Source organism: Fundulus heteroclitus, chromosome 22 (genome assembly GCF_011125445.2).
Source record: "Fundulus heteroclitus isolate FHET01 chromosome 22, MU-UCD_Fhet_4.1, whole genome shotgun sequence".
Taxonomy (NCBI): domain Eukaryota; kingdom Metazoa; phylum Chordata; class Actinopteri; order Cyprinodontiformes; family Fundulidae; genus Fundulus; species Fundulus heteroclitus.
In genome coordinates this window covers 6,671,904-6,696,134 of record NC_046382.1, presented here as the reverse complement: position 1 = coordinate 6,696,134, position 24,231 = coordinate 6,671,904, and the positions used below count along the sequence as shown (strand labels likewise).

Sequence of the window (24,231 nt, the reverse complement as noted above, 5' to 3'; positions counted from 1 at the left end):
TTAAAAGCCTGTAGGATTAACTCCCCTGAGGAAAAAACAACTAAACAAAGCTGTATATTTAGAGGGATGAGTACGCTGAATCTTTTTTTAAAGACCTTAGATTTGTTTAGAGATCTCAAGTAAAGCTAAAACTGACAGATTTAGTTACAATGTGGGCATTTATGTAAATGAAAGAGTAAATTACAAAACCAAGGTAAACTGTAGGTTAAATTCAATGCAAGAGAACTCTGGTTTATGAGTATTAATGAAATACTAATAACTCATTATAATAAATATTTAAGTACTCCATCTTTCTTTTATCAAATTATATTTGGGCTTATGGCTGATGATGGTTATAATTATTGCCATGTCTGAAGTCAAAAAAACATGTAAGAAAATTATCCTGCTAGAAAGTGAGTCCATGAGGGGATTTGCATGTAAGATTTATATGAAGATATTTCCAGTGAGGAGAAGGAAGTCAGCAGAAATAGCCGTAGCTTAGAGACCAATCAGACCAACACCATGCAGTCTTCAATGGGATGCTTTGATGAGTCCAACAGTGGATGACTGCTTCTGGCAGAAATTGTCATAGGAAAACAAAGCTTGTGCAAACGACAACAAAAAACACTGAAACACACAATAAATAGACACACACACGTTGGACTGCTAAACAACAATGCACTTGTCAATGTATGCAACCATCATGCTCTTCTTTTATTGACATGACATTTCTTTCATCTGAATGGTAAAGGTCTGGCAACATCTTCATGCTGACATTTTCTGTTCCTGCTCTACGTTGCCTTGCATTGATGCACACAGACATGCTCTAGCACTTCCATATGTCCGCACTGCTGCTTTAAAAGAACACTTTGCGTTAGCAAGCAGTCCAGTTTTAATGTGAAACATAGCAGGAGTGAAATTACTGTCTTACTGCCCATAATGAGTTTTGTTTTACTTGTAAGGATTTAACTTTACTACAGTAAAGTAGCTGTAAAAATGGTATATGTCACGCCACTCTAACCATAACTCTGTCAGCTGTTCTCACGTGTTGCTTGGCCATAAATTCCCACTTTGATCCATATATACTGATACACAATCTGCCACTCACTTGGCACCAGACACCGAGGACGAGAAAAGGTGCTGCATGTTGCAGTCTATTCGTCTGTGCATTAATCCATGATAAAGGTTTGAGATTTCATTTAATTTCTCTTTTACCAGCTCCAGTTGGAAGCCCAGCAGCTGCATTCTGGACCAACGGGAGGCGTTTCAGAGAAGCCTGGCTGAGTCCCTGGCAGAGAGCATTGCAGTAGTCGAGCCGGGTGGTAAAAGCATGAATAGCTGTCTCCAGGTTTAGTTTTGACAGAAATGGCTTAGCTTTGTCAGCTGCTGAAAGCCAGACTTGACTTGACTATTTGCCAAAGACTATAGTATAATCCAGAAACAGTCAGCGTAGCAAGGGCATCCCATATTCAGAAGCAACCATCCTGGATTTAGTTCCCAAACATGAAACCTTTGTTACATGTTTTCCTCCTCTGTCTCTGAAGGCTGAAAGGAAAGCGTATGTAGCTGTTTAGGGCTCTTCTTTGTGCTTTTACTTAGAAACCTACTGCTGTCATTCTCCATATTTGTCCCATGCTCTGGTTGAGGTACACATTTATGATGATTAGTATATTTTTGCTCAACACCAACCCAATTACGCAGCACAACTTTGAGAAGGACGCCACTGGCTTATAGTTTTAGAAGTTATTATAAAACTAGTTACATTTTTCTACTGTGTTGCTTTGTGATAACTCTGTTACCTTTAATGCCACAGTCAGAAGAATGAGAGCCTAAAGGAAAGGGGCATTGTTATGCTTTCCATCTCTTGGTCTCTGTCTGCCCGTCCCTCCAGTTATGACCTTTGACCCTTTTCATAACCTGTGGGACATCTCTACCAACTCCCACCAGAAACACTGCATATTGAACAACCACTTAGTGCCCGGCTGCATCTGCCATTAACACATGAAAAGTCAACAGGAAGTCTTTATTAGCACTGGGATATATCTGCTTCATTTGTTACCTGACTGTCAGATACAGAAGAGCAGATCCCAACTCTCTCTTGATACTGAACTAATATGATGATAAGCATTGTAATCTTGGGTTAAGTGAATATAAATGGTGGTGCATCAGTGAAGGAGGCAAGATGTGGATTCAGAAAAATCTCGTCAGGGATTAATTTAAGTAATAAAGAGTATGCAAATGGTAAAGATAGCAGATTGCTTTTAATAGAGTTTATTAGCTGAGGCTTTGTATGGACATATGGAAATGGTGAGAGGAATATGAATTGGATGTGGGACATAACAGCTAATGCTTCAGGACCTGTTTGCTTTTAGAACTGTTTATAATGGTGCAATGGGTTCAGTGAACTGGTATTTACTGCTTTGTTTTGCCTCTACAGGAGAATGTCTCGACCAATTCATTTTATTTGCTGCACGGTGGGGGAAAGGGAATTTAATCAGGGATAAGTGAGATGCTTTGAAGACTATAAAATGCAATGAAAACAGCTCGCGTGCTTAACAGCTTGAAGAAAACAAGGTTTGTGTAGATATGTGAACGTTTTGCATTGATTTTCAAAAGTGGTTTCTGGCTAAAGTCTGGCTACCTCTTGAAAAACAATCAGAAAAGTGTGGCTTGAAATTGTCTTGTCTTAAAATCAATTATCTTCAAATGTCACCTAAATAAAAGTAGTCCAGCTGTTTTTAATTTAATCTCAGCATAAATCGAGCTGTTTTCTAATGAAACCTGAGTTACACAGCACACAGGTCAGGGATAAAGTTGTAGAGAAATCTTTATACTGGAAGAGTAGTAGAGAATGACGAATTAGGTGGAGAATCTGTTAAATCCACCCATCTTGCATTTAAAGAAGAGTGGCAAGAATAAAAATATTGTACGAGGCAGTCGGACCAGGTCAAGTTTACCAAAAGCCAAGTAGGGGACATTGCAAATGTGTGAAAGAAAGGGTGATGGTGAGATAAGACCAAAGTAAAAGTTTTTGGTCAAAATGTAAAACTATGACAGATACTTAGAGTTGTGCCTCTATTATTTTATGATGATCACTTACAAAGTTACTAGTTGCTTTTGGCACTTATTAATATTTATTCATAACCAAACCAAACCCATTGTTGCACAGAAACCATTTAGAGGCAGCAACAGTCTAGATAGAGCCTGGACAGAGGATTCCCCTTATAGGAAGAAAGTAATCCTGAACATACAGGCAGCCAGAGCTACAATTTAATGGCTCAGGTCAAAGCCCATCTGTCTTTGGTCTTCTGTTTTTTAATCAGAGCTTTGCAACATTTCATCAAAATGGACATAATGCAGTTGAATGACAATAAAGTCTGTCTATGTCATGTCACCTAAGAGTTATAATGTCCCAGTCAGAAATCTGGCTTGAATTCAAAATTGGTGTAAAAATTGATAGTTGTAGAATGCATCCTAAAACAGTGGGGATACTGGATGTTTTTTTTGCTCCATCTTCCCTCAGATTCCCAGTCAAGGAAAGTCTGCATCCATCTGCAGTAGTTATGGTGAGTCCAGATGGGGAGTTGGCCCAAACATCTGTTAGTGTGAAAGGAGGAGAAGACTGGAGTCTGCAAGAGTGAGAGGCGAACTGACCTAAAGGACCTCAGTCTCAGTCAAGCAAATCTGTCTTATTTTTTATGCCAAATTTGAACGCGGTCAGGTCGAGTAAACTACTCACTGACCCAACTGCACATGCTTGTTGCAAAAAGCAAATGAAACAAATAGAGGCAGAAACATGATATATACAATATTTTGTAGAACCAAGCTATTGATCTTTCATTTTAAAGGGGGGTGGAACAGATATGTCTGTCCAGATTCTCAGAATATCTTCTATTACTGCTACAAGCAGGTCGGCTGGTTTACTTGTCAATCTTGTCCAGCCCTCGTGAGTTTGATGCGTTCAGATGGCTTCAGTTGGTTGATAAATCCTGTAGTCTGGGATTCCTTTAGCAGGAGCTGTTTTTGAGCCTCAGATATTTACTGGTAACACAAAAATCTGTTTAAACCATTCTTAAATTAATAAAATAAACCATTATTAGTGTGACCTGAAAGACTGCAGCTATTATTTCAGCAAAAGGTGATTCTACAAAGTATTAAAAGAGTTTTCTACACCTTTGTGAAACAATCGATACTTCACGTTCCTTCCACTTCACAGGTAAGCACTACTTGCTGTTGCTCTATTACATGAAATCTCAAACAGTACATTGAAGTATGTGGTGTCACTGTGACATAATGGGGAAAAAAAATCACATGGAGAATGAATAATTTTGCCAGGCATCGGTACAGGAGCGTCTCAGGCGTCATATCTGCCTAAAGTGATGCTGGGCTGCATAGAAATGCTGCTTTACACACAGTTAGACAACCTTCAGTTTCAGACCGATCCCTTTTCACATCTATTCGGGCACAGGCTTTGTTACTTAAGCTCTCTCCCACAAGAAATTGGATTACTGTTGTTCTGCAGATGTGATCTCTGTGTCTTCATTGCAGAGAAGCAAAACAAGGCTATTCAAGTTGTCGCATTGACGAATGCAATCCAGACACAGATCTGCAGTCAGTTATTATACATTGTCCCTCTTTGCGCTTTCTAATGGGACCAAGTGAACACTTCAAAGCCTTGCAAGCCTATAGAGGGTGTGTCGAGGAGACACAAGCATTAAAATTTCATTTGAAATCTGACTAAAACTGCTTTAAAAAAAAATCAATCAATCAAAAGTATTAAAGGGTAAGCGATGTGATGTCTGGCCGTGTTATTGTTACACAGCAGCAGCACGTTTGATCTGATGGCTGCTGTTACGCAGTTGAAGGCAGTCACGCTCGCACTCTGATGGTAACAACTTCTCTGAATATTACAAATCGCGCAGTGAAGGCGAGCCTTTTCACACCGTAAGCTGTAGCTGAAAGCTTTGTTATCTGCGGATGAGCATGTTTATGGAGGTATAATAGGCATGCGAACAGAACAAACAATTCCATGTAAACACCAGTCTGTCACCGTAAAGAGAGCATACCAGACGACATTTCTTTCTCTCGAGATTTCTTTTCATTTATCAAAAGAGATAGAAAAAGGGCAAATGTAATTTAACTGCAAACACTGTATAGAGGGAATATTTACAAAGGGAAAAGGCTTCAAAGTAAAAATAGAAATCAATCGGTTCATGTTTGAGAAGCACTGAAGCATCCAAAGATCTTTTGAAAACTGTATTTTTTCAGCTGCTACAGCGATAGAGATGAGATCAAACGTTACTGTCATTACTCTTGGTTCTGTTAAAGGCAGTGACCCAGAGGTCAGGGTCCAGAGTTCTGCTGAACGTTTGGCAGAACGATCCAAGAATTAGAATAGAATACCGTAGAATATAGTAGATTGGAATTAAAAATAAATGCATTTATTTTCCCACATTTGGGTGTGACAGCGGTAAAAAAAAACATAGACAGGATACACCAGACTTACACATTAGAATAAAATATATGAATTAAAAAGATAATCTAAATTTAAGTTGTAGCAGAAGAAAATTAGCTCATCAAAAAGGGGGAAAAAGACTGCACAATCATTAATAGACAAAAACAGCATGTTTAAGTTAAAATTGAAGAAAGACAGCAGCCGATTTAGAAAACAATGTGAGAAAAACTATTGTTGCATGTCTGGCAGATTGTGTTGGTGTCACCGTTCTCCCCCACATGTTGTACAACCTTTTGAGATTTTATTTTGAAAAAGATAAAGGAATAAACACTTTTTGTTGACCTTTAAGGAGTTTATTGTTCAGGTGAACACCCAGGTATACTTAGAAGAGTCCTCTATCTCTACATCAGGTCCCAGACTTTCTTTGGAGATATTTCAGCGATGAGAGGGATACAATTCAGGACATCTGTGTGTGATACATGTTATTTAAAAATAGGCAGCAACCAACACAGAATGCCATTAATGTAAAACAGTTGCTATTCAAGTGTATGAGCATGATGACCTGTTTAAAGAGTAAGGCTTCAGAGCTCATAGCACTGAAACAGCTCTGGTGAAGGTCACTAATGATATTCTTATGACCTCAGCTAATGGACTTGTGTCTATACTTGTCCTGTTAAATCTCACTGCTGCATTTCATACAGTTGATCACAATATTCTCCTTGCCAGATTTTTTTCTTTGAACTGAAGTTAAAAAGGGATTTGCTCATTTCCCTTATTAAAATATGGTTAGCCATTTGCAAATCTTTTTTGGCTTGACTGAATTATTTTTTTTTTTGGCAATATAATAACCAAATTTGGTTCAGTATTTCTTTAAAAACAGTGTATTTAGCTTATTTTAATAAAATAATTCAATGCAGATATTAATGTAGAGTTTGCCTCTAACATAGAAAGTACTCCTGGGTCAATGTGAGCTTCTGTGCTTTCTGTGTCTCTGCTCTGTCTTCTCTAAGCCCCAGTGGGTGGAGGCAGATGAGCGTTCACACTGAGCCTGGTTCTGGTTCTGCTGGAGGTTCTCCTCCCTGTTAAAGGGGAGTTTTCCTCTCCACTGTCGCTTCATGCATGCTCAGTATGAGGGATTGCTGCAAAGCCATCAACAATGCAGACGACTGTCCACTGTGGCTCTACGCTCTTTCAGGAGGAGTGAATGCTGCTTGGAGAGACTTGATGCAACCTGCTGGGTTTCCTTAGAGAGGAAACTTTCTGACCAACCTGGAGGATTTGATGGAGTCTGACTTGAGGTGACATGTGTTGGGAATTGATGCTATATAAATAAAATGTAATTGAATTGAAGTTGGTATTTGTGTAAAATCCACAAGATAGATGTGGTCCTATTTACTAAAAAATTATAGACAATGTAAAAAGTGTTTAGTAAAAAATATGAGTGCTTTATGTTGTTCCTAACATTTTCAATTGTAAGATTTTAACTGGTTTTTAATAATTTTGCCAAAGTAAAAATAAAAGTCTCCATCTGCACCCACCACGGCTGCAAATGGCCCTTTGAACACGCCTGATGTAATTGATTATTACTCTTAACCCTCCATAGTTACTTGTAGAGTACCACAGGGCTCATTGCTTGAGCCAGTGATCTTTGCTACATATGCATGCTTCCAACATGTACAATTATTAGACAACATTGAATACATTGACACACACAAATGATGCTCAGCTAGGTAATCCATAATTCCTGATGATTCCAAATGTAAACATAAATTCTTATCTGATTGTTCTCCCAGTTTTAGTCTGTGAAGCAGACACCTTGTCTACTTTCCACATAGGCTTGAAACTTTTCTTTTTGATAAATCGTATGATTAGATGGACTTAGGTTATTTTGAGCTATCTCTGTAGCTATGCTGCTATAGGCTTAGTCTGTTGGAGGGCAATATGACCACTTTTATTTCAAATATGCAATTATGCTGGTATTTGGACATTAAGTTTTATGCTGTGTCTCTGATTGTTCTCTTCATAGTAGCTACATCTGGCCTGCCGTTCTGTTTAGCTGTGATATCTTCCAATTTTTACACCGAGGCATCTGATGGATTGCTGCTGCTGTTAAAAATATCAGTTGCTCTTAAATGCTGGAACGTACTAATGTAGCTGAGTAATATCAACTAGATAGATATCTTTATTGTCATTTTGCATGCACAAAGTGCGTACAGAACAAAATTTCGTTTGCATGCAGCTTGAAAAGAATCACTCTAGAAATCACTCTAAGAAATCACAGTAGATTGTACTATTTTTCAGGATAAAGATGCAGCAGCGATATATGTAAACAGTTGAGATGAAAAACAATGTAACAATGTAAACAATGCATGGGAAATAGACAGCGTGCTAAACTACTTTTCTTTACTTCAATAGATATTAGCATTAGCATGTTTGCTCTGTTTGGATATGACTTGTTGATAATTCAGATAACTTCTTATTTTCCCGTCTTGTCCCAGAAAGGAGGGTATACCTGTGTATACCTGTGCTCAGCGGGAAGAGTACTCTGGTGAGCCACAGCTGCTTTTTGCTGTCACACAATGTTATTATAGAGGATAATAACAATAACAAGGATAATGTACGCATATTCACCTGAACATGCCATTTTGTCAGTTGATACTTGCACAATATTTTCTTTTTTACCCTTTCATTTTCTTCTGCTTTAGAACTTAACTTTAAGCTATCTTATTATTCATATTACTAAATCTACTGTGTGACTGGTGTATCCAGTCCATGTGTTTTTGCCACTGTCACGTCTGAATTTCTCCATGGTGCGACAATAAAGGCATTTATATCTATCAGGCTGCATATAGGATTTGGATATGTTGTCAGCCAGCTTGAAGCCTTCAAACAAGGTAGGTATAATTACTGAATTTGCATAGAGAGCTGTTATAGTAAGCAATGCTAACGGTGCAAATTGCAAAAGTTGTTTAAAACAGTTTTTAAAATGTGAAAATTATTTGTTTTTGACTGTATTTGACTTAAACACTAATATCTTAAATCATAGTATGACTCTCAAGTTGTTGTCTGATTCATAACTACACAATGTTAATGACTATAGACCAATATTTCATTCTCCTTAGACTGGTCAAAAAATAATTGGATCATTTTGTATTCCTTAAAGATTATGAAAGATACATTTTGTGAATGCGTTTCTATTTCTTAAGCTGTTTTCTTTCAGTGAGAACGTCTGTTCATCAATAATCAATCACCGTTCTTTGTGGAGAGGCTTCAAAAATGACAACATGATATTCCAAAGTCATTTTGTAACTTTATGCTTTTTTTCAAAGCATTTTATCAACGGTCCTCCAAGCTGCCACAGAGATGATGACAGTAGCTTTATTAAATCTACAGTTATGTTATTTTGCCCCCCCCCCCCCCTCCATCTCTCCTTCTCAGCTATCTGTAGTTCAGGTTTAGCAGCTCTGCAGATAAAAAGAATATTAAAATAGACATGAAAGACTCTGATTCTGTTGTCAGTTAAGTAATTTTCTTTGTTTTAAGTATAAATAAAGCTGAAAATACTGAAAAAATATTGCAGCACTGTCAGCTACACAGCTGACAGGCAGGTTATAGTTCTTATACAGCACTCTAGCCGAAAAGCAACACTAAATATTTAAGCAGATGCATTCTGGATTAATAAATAGTGTCAGATATTTAAAGTTAGCATTTACATGTAACCCCAAAAGACTGGAGAATAACATCTCCACTGCGTGGCGTCCACAGCACTGTGCACCATTTGAATGGACCACAGCAAAACAATCAGAGGGAACCTTCCTCCATGCATCTCCTTTATGCCGGGGAAAAAAAAAACATGTGAATTATTTAACAAGATGCTGAGGAGGAAACGGCTTGCTATGCAGCACGGCCCATAATGGCCGGCATTCCTCCCTGGAAGGGAGTCGGACCAAAGTGAAACACTGAGCGTGTTATCAACTGTCACATATGTCAAAAAGTGAAATATGCCGAACTCACTCATGACAAGCTTCCTCAGGGTTCTGCATATTACATCGTGGACAACAATAAAAAAAAAATTACACTGAGCACAATCAGTCATCATGAAGACATTTCTTATTAGCTCAGAGCATCAAGCTCAAACCGACTGCAAAGCTGACACGGTTTTAATAAGTTGTCATGAGAGATCTGATACGGCTGCATGTTGTTTTGCAGCTGTCTCCTGATACTCACAGGAGGAATGGCTGCTGGGGAAGCTCTTGCGTCCCTCAGAGACCAACTCCGGCTCCCCGGTGCACAGCATCTTCGCATTCATCTGACCGTCCGGGAAGCAGCGCTGGAAGTAATCCGGCCTTGGTCTGCAAATCAAACATGGAGGTTTCATTCTGCACAGTGGTCCTCATGCGTCGAGACAACAGCTACACCTCCAACTCTCAGAACTCTTTGATAAGAGGCTATGAATTCAAACTGCTCATCGCTGACAGCACCTTGAAATGGCTCGTTTTGCATACCTGCCAACGATCAGCTTTATAGTGTTTGTGAAGACTCCATTTAAGGCGAGCGCCAGGGAAACAGCTGAGGGAAGAACGGAGACATGAAAAGAAATCTGTCACTTTAACATCATTGAAAGGGATCAAACTAATGACGTTGACATTCCCAGCATGCACAGTTTGTCTTTGGTAAGAGAAAAAAAATCAGTCTTAGTCTTAGCATGATACAGGTTCTGGTAGCTTTCACATTCTTGGTTCAACACAAAATAAACTCACCAGTCGCTTTAATAGACGTCTGGGTTATACAGTGAATCAGATAATCACATACCAGCAGCACCATGCATTTTGTGATCTAGATGTGGTGAAGCTAATGTAAATCCTCTGATGGCTGCTTCCACCAGGACAAAGGAGTAAGAAACAAAGGTCAAATAAAGATGAACTGATTTCTTCAACAAGTACTCCAAAGGCCTCCACTGTCTCCAGATCTTAATCAATCACACTGTGACATTAGATACAGCATCTGCTAAAAGATTAACTGGTCAGTAAACCTGAGGGGGGAGTATTGAGCAAACAGGCATGTGTATCCATAAAAATCAGCAGAGACATGAAGATGACAGAATGAGAGAGTTTATTGTTTTTCCTGAAGATAATAAACCTGGTTTTATCATGACAACAGATTATTTTATGTTATTTTCTTGTTTTGTTTTTTTTTGTCTTGGAAATGGCTTGCCTCGCTGGTGATAATAACGTGGAGGAATTTTATGAGGAAACAAAGTCTTAACGGTTATGGGCTGCACTAATAATCCACCTGCCGCATTGAGAGCTTCACATTTGGCGCCGTCTTTACGTTCAGAAATGAATCTTTCCTAACACAAGATATTGAGAGCTGAAATCGAATTAAACAAACACCCATCTGTTCACCTTTGCTTTATGATTCAAACTGTGTTTCCTGAGATAATGCAGGCATCCATCTTGTTTAAAGGAAACAAAAAGTCAATATGTTGTGAATAGGAGGTGCTTCATCACAAGAAAAGCTGCTTTGCCTTGTGGAAGATCTTCATGGTGTCAGTTTTCCTCGATTGCTGCATCATTGTGGTTGAGATTGTGTCGTCTCATTGTCTCACTGGGCTTTTTTTGTTTTACCTCACCATAAAAAAGGCTGTGTGTGATGTTCCGCCCTTATGGCCCTACATAAGCTTCCTCACCTGCTGACATCAAGTTTTCAGGGCATTGCAGTAAATCCAACACGACTTTTTATCCAGTCCTCACCACATCATCTAGTCTTATCGCTCGGTTATCGAGCAAGGGCCTCAGTCTCCTGCCTGGATGTTTATCTGCTTGATGTCTGTTCAAAGTCCCTCTGAGCAACAGATCTCCATCGCAGACACACCGTCCTAAATCTTCTCACTCCGAGCAGAGTCAGCTACCTTTACTTCAAACCAGTTCAGAGTTCATTAATGCTGGAACAAAATCACAACCTCTCTCATTTACTAAAAAAAATAAATCACATGGGTTTCACACGTGTTCACGCGTGGTTACCATTCCCCACGTTAATCACATACAGTGGTGCACGTGTGAGAATATGTGATCACACATGTGTTTTTATCTGAAGATCATGTGATTGCACTCAAAGCATTATACAAATGTGGCTAAAGGTATTTGGCGCATATGTTCCCATGTAAGCTGCATACTAAAAAGGTACTGTTATAGATTGGGTACACCGGCCTGCTCCTACATATCTATTGAAGGCCCATCTTACCCCGGTTCCAGATTTGCCTGTAAGTGAGACAACATTGAACAAGAGGCAGAACAGTGTGATATGCATATTTAATTTATTAGAAATTAAATATGGAGACAGAGTATTACATTACCATATAAGAGGATTTCACCGCGCGATTTAGGAGTCTGTCTGAAGTAATTTTTGGAAAAACATTCTTTTTATCAACTTAGAGCTCCTCCTGCAAAGCTCGGGGGGGGGGGGGGGGGGTGGTTTTGCCCCTCTGTTTGGAACAAAGAAACCCCTCTCGTTCTGACCACCTCCCTCAGGGGCAATAAAACGGCATGTTATTCTACCCAGCAACAGAGAGGAGAGACACACTGCATTCCTCAGCAACCCTCACTAAGATGTTTTATTTTTCTCAACAGTACCTAGAAATTGGAAATTAAATTCATTCACCTTCTGAATTTCTCTACGGTCTATTATTTAAACCATCTTTTGGTGCTAAATTTCTCCACCCCACTGTAGTCCTTATAGGCTATTTTCCTTCTCTTTCTAAAACATGTTCTATTGTTTAAATCTACTGTAATTTACAAGCTGTATTCTTGCACAAATGCCCTTTGCACAATCAGTTCTGTACATACAAATGGTTTTAACAATAGTCACCTGTACACTGTGACTTCTCCTGCATTGTCTACATTTAAATTGTTTACTTTTAAATCACTGCTGCACCTTATACTGTAATTTAATTCTACTGCAATTTACAAGCTGTATGCAACGAAATTTCGTTCTGTGCATACAAAATGACAAATAAAGCTGTCTAAGTCTAAGTCTAAGTTTGACCCTGTTTACAACATTGACAGTTTTGTGTATTGTTGTATTCTGAATAAACTGTTTCTGTTCAAATCTTATTCTTTAAGCACATGTCAAATTTCAATGACAGTAAGAAGAAAAGTAAAATCTAGCATGAGCACCTAATGGATTTATAAACACAGATGCTCATCCAATCAGGGTTTGCACATAAGCTGAAGACACGCCCATGCTGACATGCCTATCCAATCACGTGTTTCAACTGGCTGAGGCCCCGCCTTCCTTGTTGCCGTGGGGGAATTCCGTCATTTAAAAATTTCTTAAATAACTGAAAGCCCTCATCTCCTGTGTGTTTAACATTCAAAAGCAAAAATGTATGTATTAATCAGATGTGTTAAAGAAAACTAAGTCAGTTTACATTAGGGAGGACAAAAAATTGCTTCTTGACTCAAAGAGAATAAAATAGAATTCAACTTTATTGTCATTGCACTGTCACAAGTACATAGCAACGAAACATAGTATCTCTGCTTTTAACCCATCACCCTTGGGGAGCAGTGGGCTGCCATGTGCGGTGCCCGGGAAGCGTTCTGGGGTTAAGGGTCTTGCTCAGGGACCCAGAGTGCCGGCACTGGGGATTGAACCGGGTACTTGCATCCTTCTCTGAATGCAAGCCCGCTGCTCTAACCACTAGGCCAACACTCCCCTGGATTGGTTGGTTGGAGCCTTTCCAGCCCAGATCCTCACAGTAAATGGTAGCAAATATGTCAGTAATGCAACTTCTGTCTCACTAAACATGTAATTAGTGAAAATATGTTTGTGATTTACTTATCTTACTCAGTGATATTGATATTCCTAATATTTTTGTTCATTTGAGTTTTTTTTTATAAAACAAACAGCCTCCAGATCATCCAAGAAGTGCACAAAGATGTCCAAATGACATGAGGTGAATAATATATCATAAGCTGTGCTTGATGCGGGCCTAATGTGCGACAGGGTTGATGTAGAGGTAAATTTAATAATGAAATGACCAAACGTATGTGATAAAGCAAAAAATGCAGAAGCCACGGAGAAAACAACAGGGTGACCAAACAGGAGAATCCAACAGGGAACAAACAGAAAGCAGGAACTTAAACAAAAACTGAGGAATAATTAACTGCATGAGATTCAGGTGAGTCTAATGAGCAGAATACAAATCAGCCGGTGTGGGGAGAATAAAGGCAGGGAACTGAGAATCTAACAAACATGGGAGTGAAACACAAACAATAAGAGATCATAACAGTTTTATCCTGAATAAAGGGTAAAAAAAACATACCAAACTGGGATTTAGTGTATTGTTACATCCCAGTTTCATCTCCTATCAAGAACACATGATAAAGATATAGGATTTATTTTACTCATCCAGCAGTGAAAGAGTAATCTCTTTTTTATTTCTGAAATGTATTTAATTTTAATGCATTCTAAAACTATAAAAAGATGGAAAGTCATAGTCAAAGTCAAAGCCTGCTTATGTGTGAAATGTAGGTATTTCAGGGGGTTTGCCAAAGTCACAACTTTCAATAGAAGATGAGATTTTCGTGACACCTTCCTCAGAGCTATGAAATGATGCCTAAAACTTCTACACAACTCTTTTGCACTCATGCTCTCCAACAAACAGCAAGTCAGGCATCTTGTATTTAATTCTCAGTCTTCTCAGTCTCAGATTTTTGCTCAGGGACCCACAGTGGCAGTCTATGGGTGTCAAACCAGGAACCTGGCAGCCTCTCCAGGATGAAAGCACCCTGCTCTCTAACCATGAGGCCACCTCCCCTTTAAACAGATCAGGGGTCCGTTCTTCGTACGTCGCTAACTCAGTTAGCAGGATTTCATTGTTGACGATTTGGCATGATCTTGGATCGTTTGGTTCTTCGAAAGACATCCTGCACTTGTTGTCATAGCAACATGTTCGCCAGCTTAAACCTGCTCCAGAGCAGGCTTATTTCATGTAAACAAGATTAGATCACGGCTGTATACGCGGAGGAGATAGGGAAGTCTGCCGTAGCCATGTCCATTTTTACGACTGCAGCCTGTTGCGGAAGGTGCAAGAATAATTTGCAGAGTTTTTCGAATTAATCGCGTATTGCGCAATAGACAGGATCCTTTAGAGCAGCGCGACAGTGTAGTAGAGATTTTTCTTGGTGGCTGTTATAAACACAAGCGCATCATTTAACAGTGGCTTTTAAAGAGGAAAAAGTGGTGTTGGAGCCATAAATATAAAATATTTAAGTTATTTGTATGATGTTTGCTTTTTATTTTTATCCTATAGTAAGAAGATTTGTTCGGGCCATTTTGTTGTGAAGTTTAGTTTACTTTGAAAGGCTTGCTTCCTGTCGAGCCGTATATTGTATTAGAAAAAACTATGGATGGATTATCTAGCCACGGAGCAATACGGTTTTACCGTGTAAACTGTGGATGACTTGGAAAAGGAAAATTTTAATTTTTTATGGATAAAGATTTTTTTTGTTGTTAAAATTCCCAGTTTGCACGTGTCCTTTACTTCCAGTGTCTAAAGAATGACACTGAAATTTGGATCTCTTGACATAACAAGTGCCTTTTTAAAATAAAGTATAATAATTAAAGGCTACCATTTTGTAGAATTGTCTTGTATTTCACTTTTACTTGTCCCCATGTTCCAGTGGGTCCCGTGGAGTCTCTGACATAAAAGAACAAAGTAAATATGAAATTATTAAAATGCAAAAATTTATACTGTAGAAAGTGATAGTAACATCTACCATGCACAGTATTTACGCATTAATTTGTCTGCTACTTTTTGCCAGCCCTCTCTCCTGGCTTTAGCAGATTTTGAGGTGTTTTAATTAATGACTCAAATTTGGCATAACCTTCCATTAAAAGCTCTTGTTCTGCTTGAGAGAAAAACTGTGGGCGTTCTTTGCTGAACAGCCAATAGCAGCGCTGCTGATCATTGTTTCTACTATCGATACATTTCCCCTTTTAAACAAACGCATGAACACTCAGTTATCTCAGATAACTCAATCCAGCCATACTAATCATAAACAACAGGTGTGTTGGAAGAACCCAATTAGCCGGATCATGATTAGCCGGATGAAATCATCTTGGATGTCTCATTTGATCTTGGATGTTTTAAGTAACGTACGAAGAACGGACCCCAGAATGGTAATAAAATGATGACGTCCCTTCAGCGCTGCCCACTGAGAGCAAAGTCATGGTTTCTGTGGCGAAGGACCATCTATAGAAACATCAAGCTGTCTGATAAAAGAAAATTATTTCTAAATACTGCAGGAATTGCACTTTAATCCTTCAGCGTGAAGCAGGAAGTGACACCGACGTTGATGCTGAACTGAGCCTAACTGAATGTAATATCCAGACTTGTTTATACCACTGAGTGGCAGGCTGCTGTCACAACACAGGACAACACGGCGCTGACGTGTGACGGCTGTTTGCTGCTGCTCACTGCTTTAATTCTGCCTATCGGTTGTACAGCATTCTACGTTATACAAATCATGGTCAATTTTAAACATGCATATGAAGGACAGTTAACGGCCTAGCCAGTTAATGCGAGAGAATATCACTACAGGAGCTGCAAAGAGAGGAATGCAGCAGAAAACAATCTTACTGTCAATAAATTCCTCATGTTGATGGGAAACAGGAAGTTCCCTTAATTATCTTTAAATAATGCCACTGGGTCCTATAATCAGAGGCATTACCTGGCCTCATCGCTTAATCACAGCAGACGGCAGAAGTTCATCCTGCAACACCAGCTCTCAATCCATTATCTCCCCTAGCCTCCGAGCAAATCCCAGTGTCAATATCATTTCTCAGCTTGTTAATTTCAGGCAAATCAGCCGTGCTAAATGGCATTTATTTTCAGTGTATTCTGCTTGTCTCTTTGTTTTAAAGCTCCTCCACCATCATTCGCGGACACACCGAGCCTCCCTCTACGTCCTGTCGGTTGATAACGAGGAAGTTTTCCTGGACCAAAGTAGCGGTAGTTATGATTAACCTGACAGCGGCGTTTATGATTGCTGTGGATGCGTCGTTGGAATTATCCATTGGTGATGCTGTGCATGCCGTTCAAAGACCGCGTGACAGTCCGTGAATGTGAGTTTGCCCCGATGATTGAAAAACGCACGTTTGTTGAATGGTCTCCAGCTAAAATTAATCCTCCTGAATCACACCACTGGTGCACGGCTTTTCATAACTGTCTGCAAATAAGGCGGTTTGAGAGATGCTGGAGTGATTGGCCATTCATAAGGCGAGACACACCAGCATCTGCTGTATTCATCATCCCAATTAATCTGTGTGAGAAAAAAACGCTCTGTCACATTCAGACCGGGCTCAGAATGTCTTCAGTCACATAGTTATTACATTTCAGAGAGCACTAACGAGTCCATCCATCCATCCATCCATCCATCCATCCATCCATCCATCCATCCATCCTTTATTTTAATGGAAATCATAAAAGTGAATATATTATAGAAGCAATTTTAACCTGCATCCCCCATCACTGTGTGTTGCGTGCAATTTTCTATTGTTATTTTTTTTTTTGGAATTACATTTATGGTTTGCATAAAACCTTTAAGTAACAGTTCTATTGAAGCTCAGTATTATTTAATACAGCACCGGTTCACAGATGTCAGATGCACACAGTGTCCAGGTGGGGGCGTACCTCTCAGCAGCATTCTGGATTGACACCTTTTGTGGCATCGTTCTCTACAGCGTTCACAAGGCATGTAGCTTTTTCTCAAATGTTAGGACGGCAGACGAGAGTCTCCTTAGGGTGCTGATCGCTAACTTTTAAACTGGATCTATGTGTTTAACTCCCTGTCTGCCTTCCAAGTAGGAATACCATTTCATCCGATGCCACTTTATTTCTAAAGTACTTAAAAAACTGCATCCACAGTGTTGGAAAAACTGAAAGAGTAAAAAAACATAAAAAACTATAAGTTAATTCATGTAGCACACAGAGTAAAAGAAGACAGAGATGCTAACTCACTCTGGGTTCAAAGCCAAGGAGGAAAGGTGCCTTTTTAAATGGGTTTTTTTAGACGCCTGCCTCACCTCCAGCAGCAGCTCCTTCCACGTTGTAGGAGCCGAGCAGGAGTCAGATAAATTGTTTCAGGCATCTGATCAGGATGCCTCTGGGCAGGGCTGCATGATATGAAATCCAGCCATGGCAATATTATTGGAAAGAATTGCAATGATCAGATCATTTTGTGATAAAAGCACCAATTCCTTCCTCCTACCTTGCTCATCTGTGCTCCCGGCACCAACTGTGACCTTTTTGCTCAATGCTGAGTTTTTCCCACTTTTCCTGCCAATACAGCTCTGACAGCAAATAATCCACTAGACCCCTGAAGGTTTACTATGGTATCTGGCATGAAGATATTTGCAGCACACCCTTTAAGATTTGAGGTGAGGTTTCCATTCTTTGTCCGACAGATCCTGTCGCGGCCTTCCATGTTCCAAAAAAACAAAATTCCAACATAGGCCGTGGGTGGTAACAGGTGGTTTGATTTGCACGCACTTCTGACTTCATTGCTTTGTAAAAATATGGGATTTATTTCTTGAAAAAATATAAACAAAAATAATGACTAAAAAATGTCTTGCAACTTGTTGAAAACGAAAAATAATCTCAATTTACTGTTTGAAGCTCTAAAAAGTGGTCAAAAAAATAATTAACAAAACCTTCCGTCAACACACCAGACATTTACCAAACGATAGATCTGCACCAAGCACCCGGTGTGTTCTTAATTACTCAAATTAATGGGAGGGTCTAACAATTAAGAATACCCGCCAAGAAGGGTATGCAGATTAGTGATCGTAATGTTATGCCTGATCAATTTTAAGAAGAGCATTAAAAATAGAGTTTCTATATTCAGCAAAGCTAAATTGTGATAAATTTTGTGACTGAGCTGTGTCACCGACAAATTAGCACAAATATAAAAAAAAACACAAATACTTCCACGAATAAATAAAATAATAATGCGGCTGCATGCTCTGTGATCTCACACTCAGGCTGATGAAAAATAGTGTTTTAACTTCATAATCACATTTAAAGCAAGCACTACAGAATCATCTCTGTGTAGTCCTGTGGGAAATATGACCCTGTGATGAATTCATTATAGTCTGACTCAGAGATAATCGTATAATTAAGCGCCGTGACTTCAGAAATGATAAGAGATTATTAGACGTTTAAAAACGCTTTCCTTTGCACCCCAAAGTACAATAGAGTGTGTATGAAAGCAGAATACAACGTACCAGATAATGCATGCAGTATATCAGCTAAAGTAAATATTTATTTGAATCGCAAGGAGAATAAACTTCCGAATCACAATATATTTAAGCAAAATTATGTCCTGCAATCTGATTTCTAAAGTAGAGGACAGATTTCAAGGCAGCACCTTTTGAAGAATAATGAGGAAGCTACATTTTCTGACCTTAGAAGTAATGTCTGTTAGTGCTTTAAAAATAAACAAAATTTTAAGCAAAAATACACCAAGCTGAACAATTCGTTTCAGTTTTCTCTCATTAAAGTGATTGTTTAATGCCGTGAGTTGCAAACTCAGATCTGGGTGAAACCTGCCAAAAACACAATGTAGTCTTCCTCCTTTTAATTCGTTGTTCCCTGAGCTCCACTGTTTTGTGAAATGCCTTGTAGGAGCCCTTCTCTGCAGGCGGTTGGGGGCTTGTTAAATTCTCCACTGCAATGTAATCTCTGCTGCACTGAGCCACTCTCCTTCCACCTGATTCATCACTGTGTCTCTGTAATTGGATTTGTGTTAAACTTTCTTAATGCCTTACAGCTTCAATGCCTTATCTGGCACTCGACCTCAAGGGAAAGTAGCAGGAAAAAAAAAAAAAGAATTGCATTAGTGAAAGAATGTGATCCTGATTGGGAATGAAAGAAATTGCTTTAAATTCATATTCGGTAAATACTTAGCAGTTACTGTGATTAAGAATATCCTCCATGGTGGCACACTGACTGAAACCAGAAGTAACAGCGTTTAAAGATCGGTGCCATTAAGCCCAATGAGCTATTACATTATATTTGGCCAATTTGCTTCAGGCAAAGGGAGGAAAAAGATATCGAGCTGCAAGAAATTCTACTGACAGAAATATTTTTTTTATTGTTCAGGCCTTAAAAAAAGCTAATAGAGATTGAGAAGAAAGTTTTTGTATGATACATATGCTGTCAGTATAATAGACTAAACCATTCACAATCCAAGGCCTTTACGTTTCATTTCATTTTGGCAAAAATTGCATTTAGGAAAAGAGCCCTGTTATCCTGCAATTGTCCCAATGGATGTCCTATTTTTCAGCAGCATAATTACAATTCAAAGAAAGATATCCACGCACCTAAACAGGCCTCCTTGATCTCCGTCTTGTCCGTCCTCTGAATTATCTTCACCACGAATATCACTGCCAGAGGGGTAAGGAATGAAATCGCCTGTAAGGAAACACATAAAAGAACAAAATGGTACTAATTACAGGGATAGGGCAGAATCAGGAGCTCCATTTTACAGATAAAGCATGAAAGCACATTAATTTGTGATCTGAATTTAAGAATCAGTTTTATTGTCCACTGGGTCCATAAACCAGCACCAGGAGAATTTTCTTCTGATTTGATAGGGGATTTGAGCCACCTCCGCTCACATATAATACCTCTTGCCACAGAATGTATTAATTAAGTAAAACCATTTTATGTTTCTGCCCTAAGTAACGAAGGATGTAGAAGTGTGATAGGTTGCTCTAAATCCTGGTGGCATTCACACAGACACCTTGATGAATGATAAAGTTCTCCCTATGCATACATGAGTTCTGTCCCGCATTTCTCCTTGCATCCAAAAGTATCCATGGCAGCTGAATAGTTTTTTTTCTAAGTTACCCTAAAGTGTGTAAGTGGGTGCATCATTGTGTGTCCTGTGTGTCAGTGTGGCCCTGTATTGTTTTGTTCCCCTGGCTCTCACGCATTTACCATAAAATTACGACCAGTCAAGCATAGGCAGTGGTGGGCACAACTAACCCAAAACATTAGCTTCATAAATTCATATTGCGCTTTCAAAAAATATTAGCTTTGCAGTCATTAAACCGAAGATAAATAACGGGATTTGAGAAAGCTAATGCTAGCCGCTAACCGCTAACCACCGTCTGTGTCACACGTCTTCAAACAAAAGGTGCACACACGGCTTAGTGGTGGTGAATGTGTACAGCGCTGCGTGTTTGAGGGGATAGCAGTTTTAGTTCAGTATAAATTACTTTTAAACTCTAACTTTCACACGGCAGTGGAAGCCTATCAGAGGAATATTCTATCCCTCTGCCCATAGCGCAGCATTTAGAAAAAACAAGTGAGTCGGGAAGCCACTCCAGTGTTGCCAGTTATTAAAGCAGAAACAAGGAACCAGCTCTATTACCTCTTCCTTGTAAACTGCTGAAGTATAAAATGGACTATGTACCACACTCGCTAATTTGCACATTTGTAATCGTATCCTTATCCAGCATTATAAATGCTGCCCAACTCTTAGTCTCCAATATCACTGCTGCACTTTATCCAGAAACTTACTGCATATTTGTTTACATTTCAACTGTCTACTGTTAAATCACTGCTGCACTTTTTCCGGAAATCAATTGGAATTTATCCTGTAAATTACTGCAATTTATTACTGCATTTTAATCCTGTACTGTAAATTCACAGCAACGTATCCTGTAGAGTTACTGCAATTTTTCTGAGCTGTATGAAAACGAAATTTCGTTCTCTGTGCATACAAATTGACAATAAAGAAAGTCTAAGTCCAAGTCTAAGTCAAAGTCACTGATAGTAAGCAGACTTGGCAACACTGCTGGAAGCCTGGAACACAGTACTCAGTGTTTGTGGGGGTCCCTTTTCCCCTCTTTCAGTTTCTTTAACGCACATGAAATAACTCATAATGCTTAGGGTTACTTGTTGTTGTAACATTAGGGATCTCATAAACTGAATGTGCTCCATTCTTGACTGGGAAAGCATAAATAAAGATCAGCTTCATCATTGCTGTGTAGCAGACATATGTTTTCCTGTTTTATACATGCTGATTAATGTCCCTCAGGGATTGCTGTAGAGCAGTAAGCTGCCTGGTGTTTTGTACAGAAGTGTTAGAAAAAAACAGAATATAGCAAAGCCATGCTGCCACCTAGGAAGCCAGCTCCGAGTCCAGTCTCCTTCCACCTTATGCGATGTCGGTGACAAACCCAGATAGCTTGGTCACAATGCTAATGAAAAGGATTGGAGTCACGCAGTGGTGCACTGTTTGCAGGAAAAAAAAAATTGGATACCGGCGTCTCTGTTTTTGAGTAATGGGACAAGAAGAGAACTAAGATGAAAGCAGCTTTTTACAATCTTGTTATTTTTTTGTAGAGCTGTGACTCTTATTGGTAGAGAAGTCTGTGTGGATTTGTATTGCGAGCCAGAAGAGTGACCTAAATGTCAGATGAATATCATACTTACAGTCATAGAAACCATATAAAGTGGACGAAAGCCAGTCTGTAAACAATTTCTAAACTTAGCTTGAATGATGACGTGATGAACAAAAAGTTAGCCCCAGAACTAGCTATTTTCGTATCATTGTAAATGTGCCCATCACTGCACATAGGACTTTACGGTTTGGGGTGGGGGACTCTGGTGTCAGCAGACAATAGGGTCTTCACCAACCACCCCAAATGTTAGTGTACTGTAGAAATACCAATCTGCCTTCATGGTAATCTGTATACCCTTCTTGGCAGGATCGGGGCTGGTGGGTTTAGGGAGCCAGATGTTTACGTCTTGGAGGGCCACAAAGGCGTCGTTGTGGGTCCCTGAGCAAGACCTTTGCCTGTAAATTGCTCCACATGTACTACTTTGTGTGACAGCACATTGCTCTCTAAGTGATGAGTAAAACAAAGATTACACATTTCTCCTCTGTGGGACTATAAAGGGATCTTTCCTTTCCTGCTCAGTGCTGGCTGGTCTTGCTGTCGCAGGCTTGTGTTGGCACCGGGCCGCCTGTGTGATCAGGTTTCGGCCTTGGCCTGCACTGGGCATGTAGAAACGGTGCTGGATCGAGGTTTTCTGTACCCTACATCTCATCCTGTGCTTCTTTTGTCCAGGGGCTGCTGCCCCCGCGAGTCACTGAATACCCACCTCTGTTGTTGGGTGCATGGCCGCTCTGAGGGAACGCCTGGAGTCTGTCTGCCCGAGGACAGTGCAGTCTTCAGGAGCCAGTCCTACCTGCTCTCTCCTGCTTTCCTCCACTGAGTGTTATAAATGAACGTTACCTTTTGCACCATTCTGCCAACTTTACACTTTCTGGTGACAAATTTGCACAGATGCACCCACTTAACACAAACACACTTTCTCTCTCACACACATATACACAGCGACTATACAAGTCGTACACACACAGGTTCATCACCTGTCAGTTTGTCGTCCTTGATGCCAGAAGCTGTCTAGAATATTAGCATACCTTAGCAGTAGGATCCTCTTTGTCGAACAGAACTGTCCTGGCAGGCACATAGCAGCCAGGTGATGAGTTTTGGTTTTCTGCGCACTGTTTAGTAGCCTTAACTTTAGGCTTTATTCACTTTAAGCTATTACTGGGATTTAAATCATGACCCAATATGCTGTGCTAAACCCGGCAATCATGAGTCTATACATGAAAAAGCTTGCAGTACATCCTTGTTTAAAACTTGTGTTATTCTATCTGTGAAGAGGTTTACCCAACAATCATCTGCTAGTTTGTGAAATCTAAAATGAATCATTTATGTTTCCACTGGAATGATCGTTATGTATTTTACATAATAATACAAAACAATTTGATTTCTACAATTAGACATTCATTAAGGTGTTTACAAATCAACATATCAGCCAGTTTACATAGTACAAATTGCAACTTTTGACTAAACTATTCCTGCAGTGTTGCCAGTTTTCTTGGATATAACGGCATAAACGGAAAACAAACATTCCTGCCACTGTTTTTAACCTATCCAGGAGTAATGATTGGGTGTGTCCTCAGGCCCCTGCTGTCTAATAAAGGTTACAGTGACTAATAATGTGGCACCATGTAAATGCTATTCATGAAGTGGTCTTAATGGCTGCATAACTTCTCCAAAGCTGTGACTGCCAGCTGACCGGACAGGGGACCGTTTTTCCTGGGAGGCACGTCACCGGGGCGTGGGGGAGTTTCTTTCAGCTCCTGATTGACTGTAATGTCTTTACCGAAGATCAATTGATACCCAAGCTAATAAAAGCTGTCGATATTTATCTGAAGCTCAAAGGGAAACAGAACAATCGAGCATAGCTAAACAGTTTGCGTTGAGGCCCGCTGAGCTCGGCAGATCAATGGCCAGATTGCAGGTCTTTGCATGCGTGTTTGTTGTCTGGCTGCCAGTGCTAAAAATGACAGATGAACCTTGAAATGCTCCCAAAACGCCCATTATTCAATTTGGTAATTAGTCATGTTGGACTGTTTAGTTCAGTTTCCCCGCCAGGCAGCTTCTAATGATGTTTTGACCACTTGACCCGCTGCCCGGCTCGCAACATTGTGACAAGATGCAAAACCTTGATTCTAAGGTGCGGTCATTTCTCGTATGTAGAAAGTATTCCACATGCCGAGCTGCCATGTCAGCTTGAAATGACTTCCTGTCACTGGCTGCCCGGCTGTTTTAGCACGCATAGTGATGTGTGAGGAGCTGCGGGCTGAACGCAGAGCCACTCACTCAAATCCTAACAGTTCACAAAGAGATGAGCCAAACAAGCAGTT

The 24,231-nt window shown here is 39.7% G+C and overlaps 1 protein-coding gene across 1 annotated transcript in view; it reads right to left on the bottom strand.

The window, feature by feature from the left end:
• plpp4 (phospholipid phosphatase 4) overlaps positions 1-24,231 on the bottom strand; it is a 71,729-nt gene that overhangs the window by 14,724 nt on the left and 32,774 nt on the right. Inside the window, exons 3-5 of the mRNA XM_012866120.3 lie at positions 19,820-19,910; positions 9,940-10,003; positions 9,662-9,786 (exon numbers count right to left, since the gene is read on the bottom strand). Of these exons, the coding sequence (XP_012721574.2) occupies positions 9,662-9,786; positions 9,940-10,003; positions 19,820-19,910 (280 nt within the window). The remainder of the gene's footprint in view (positions 1-9,661; positions 9,787-9,939; positions 10,004-19,819; positions 19,911-24,231) is intronic.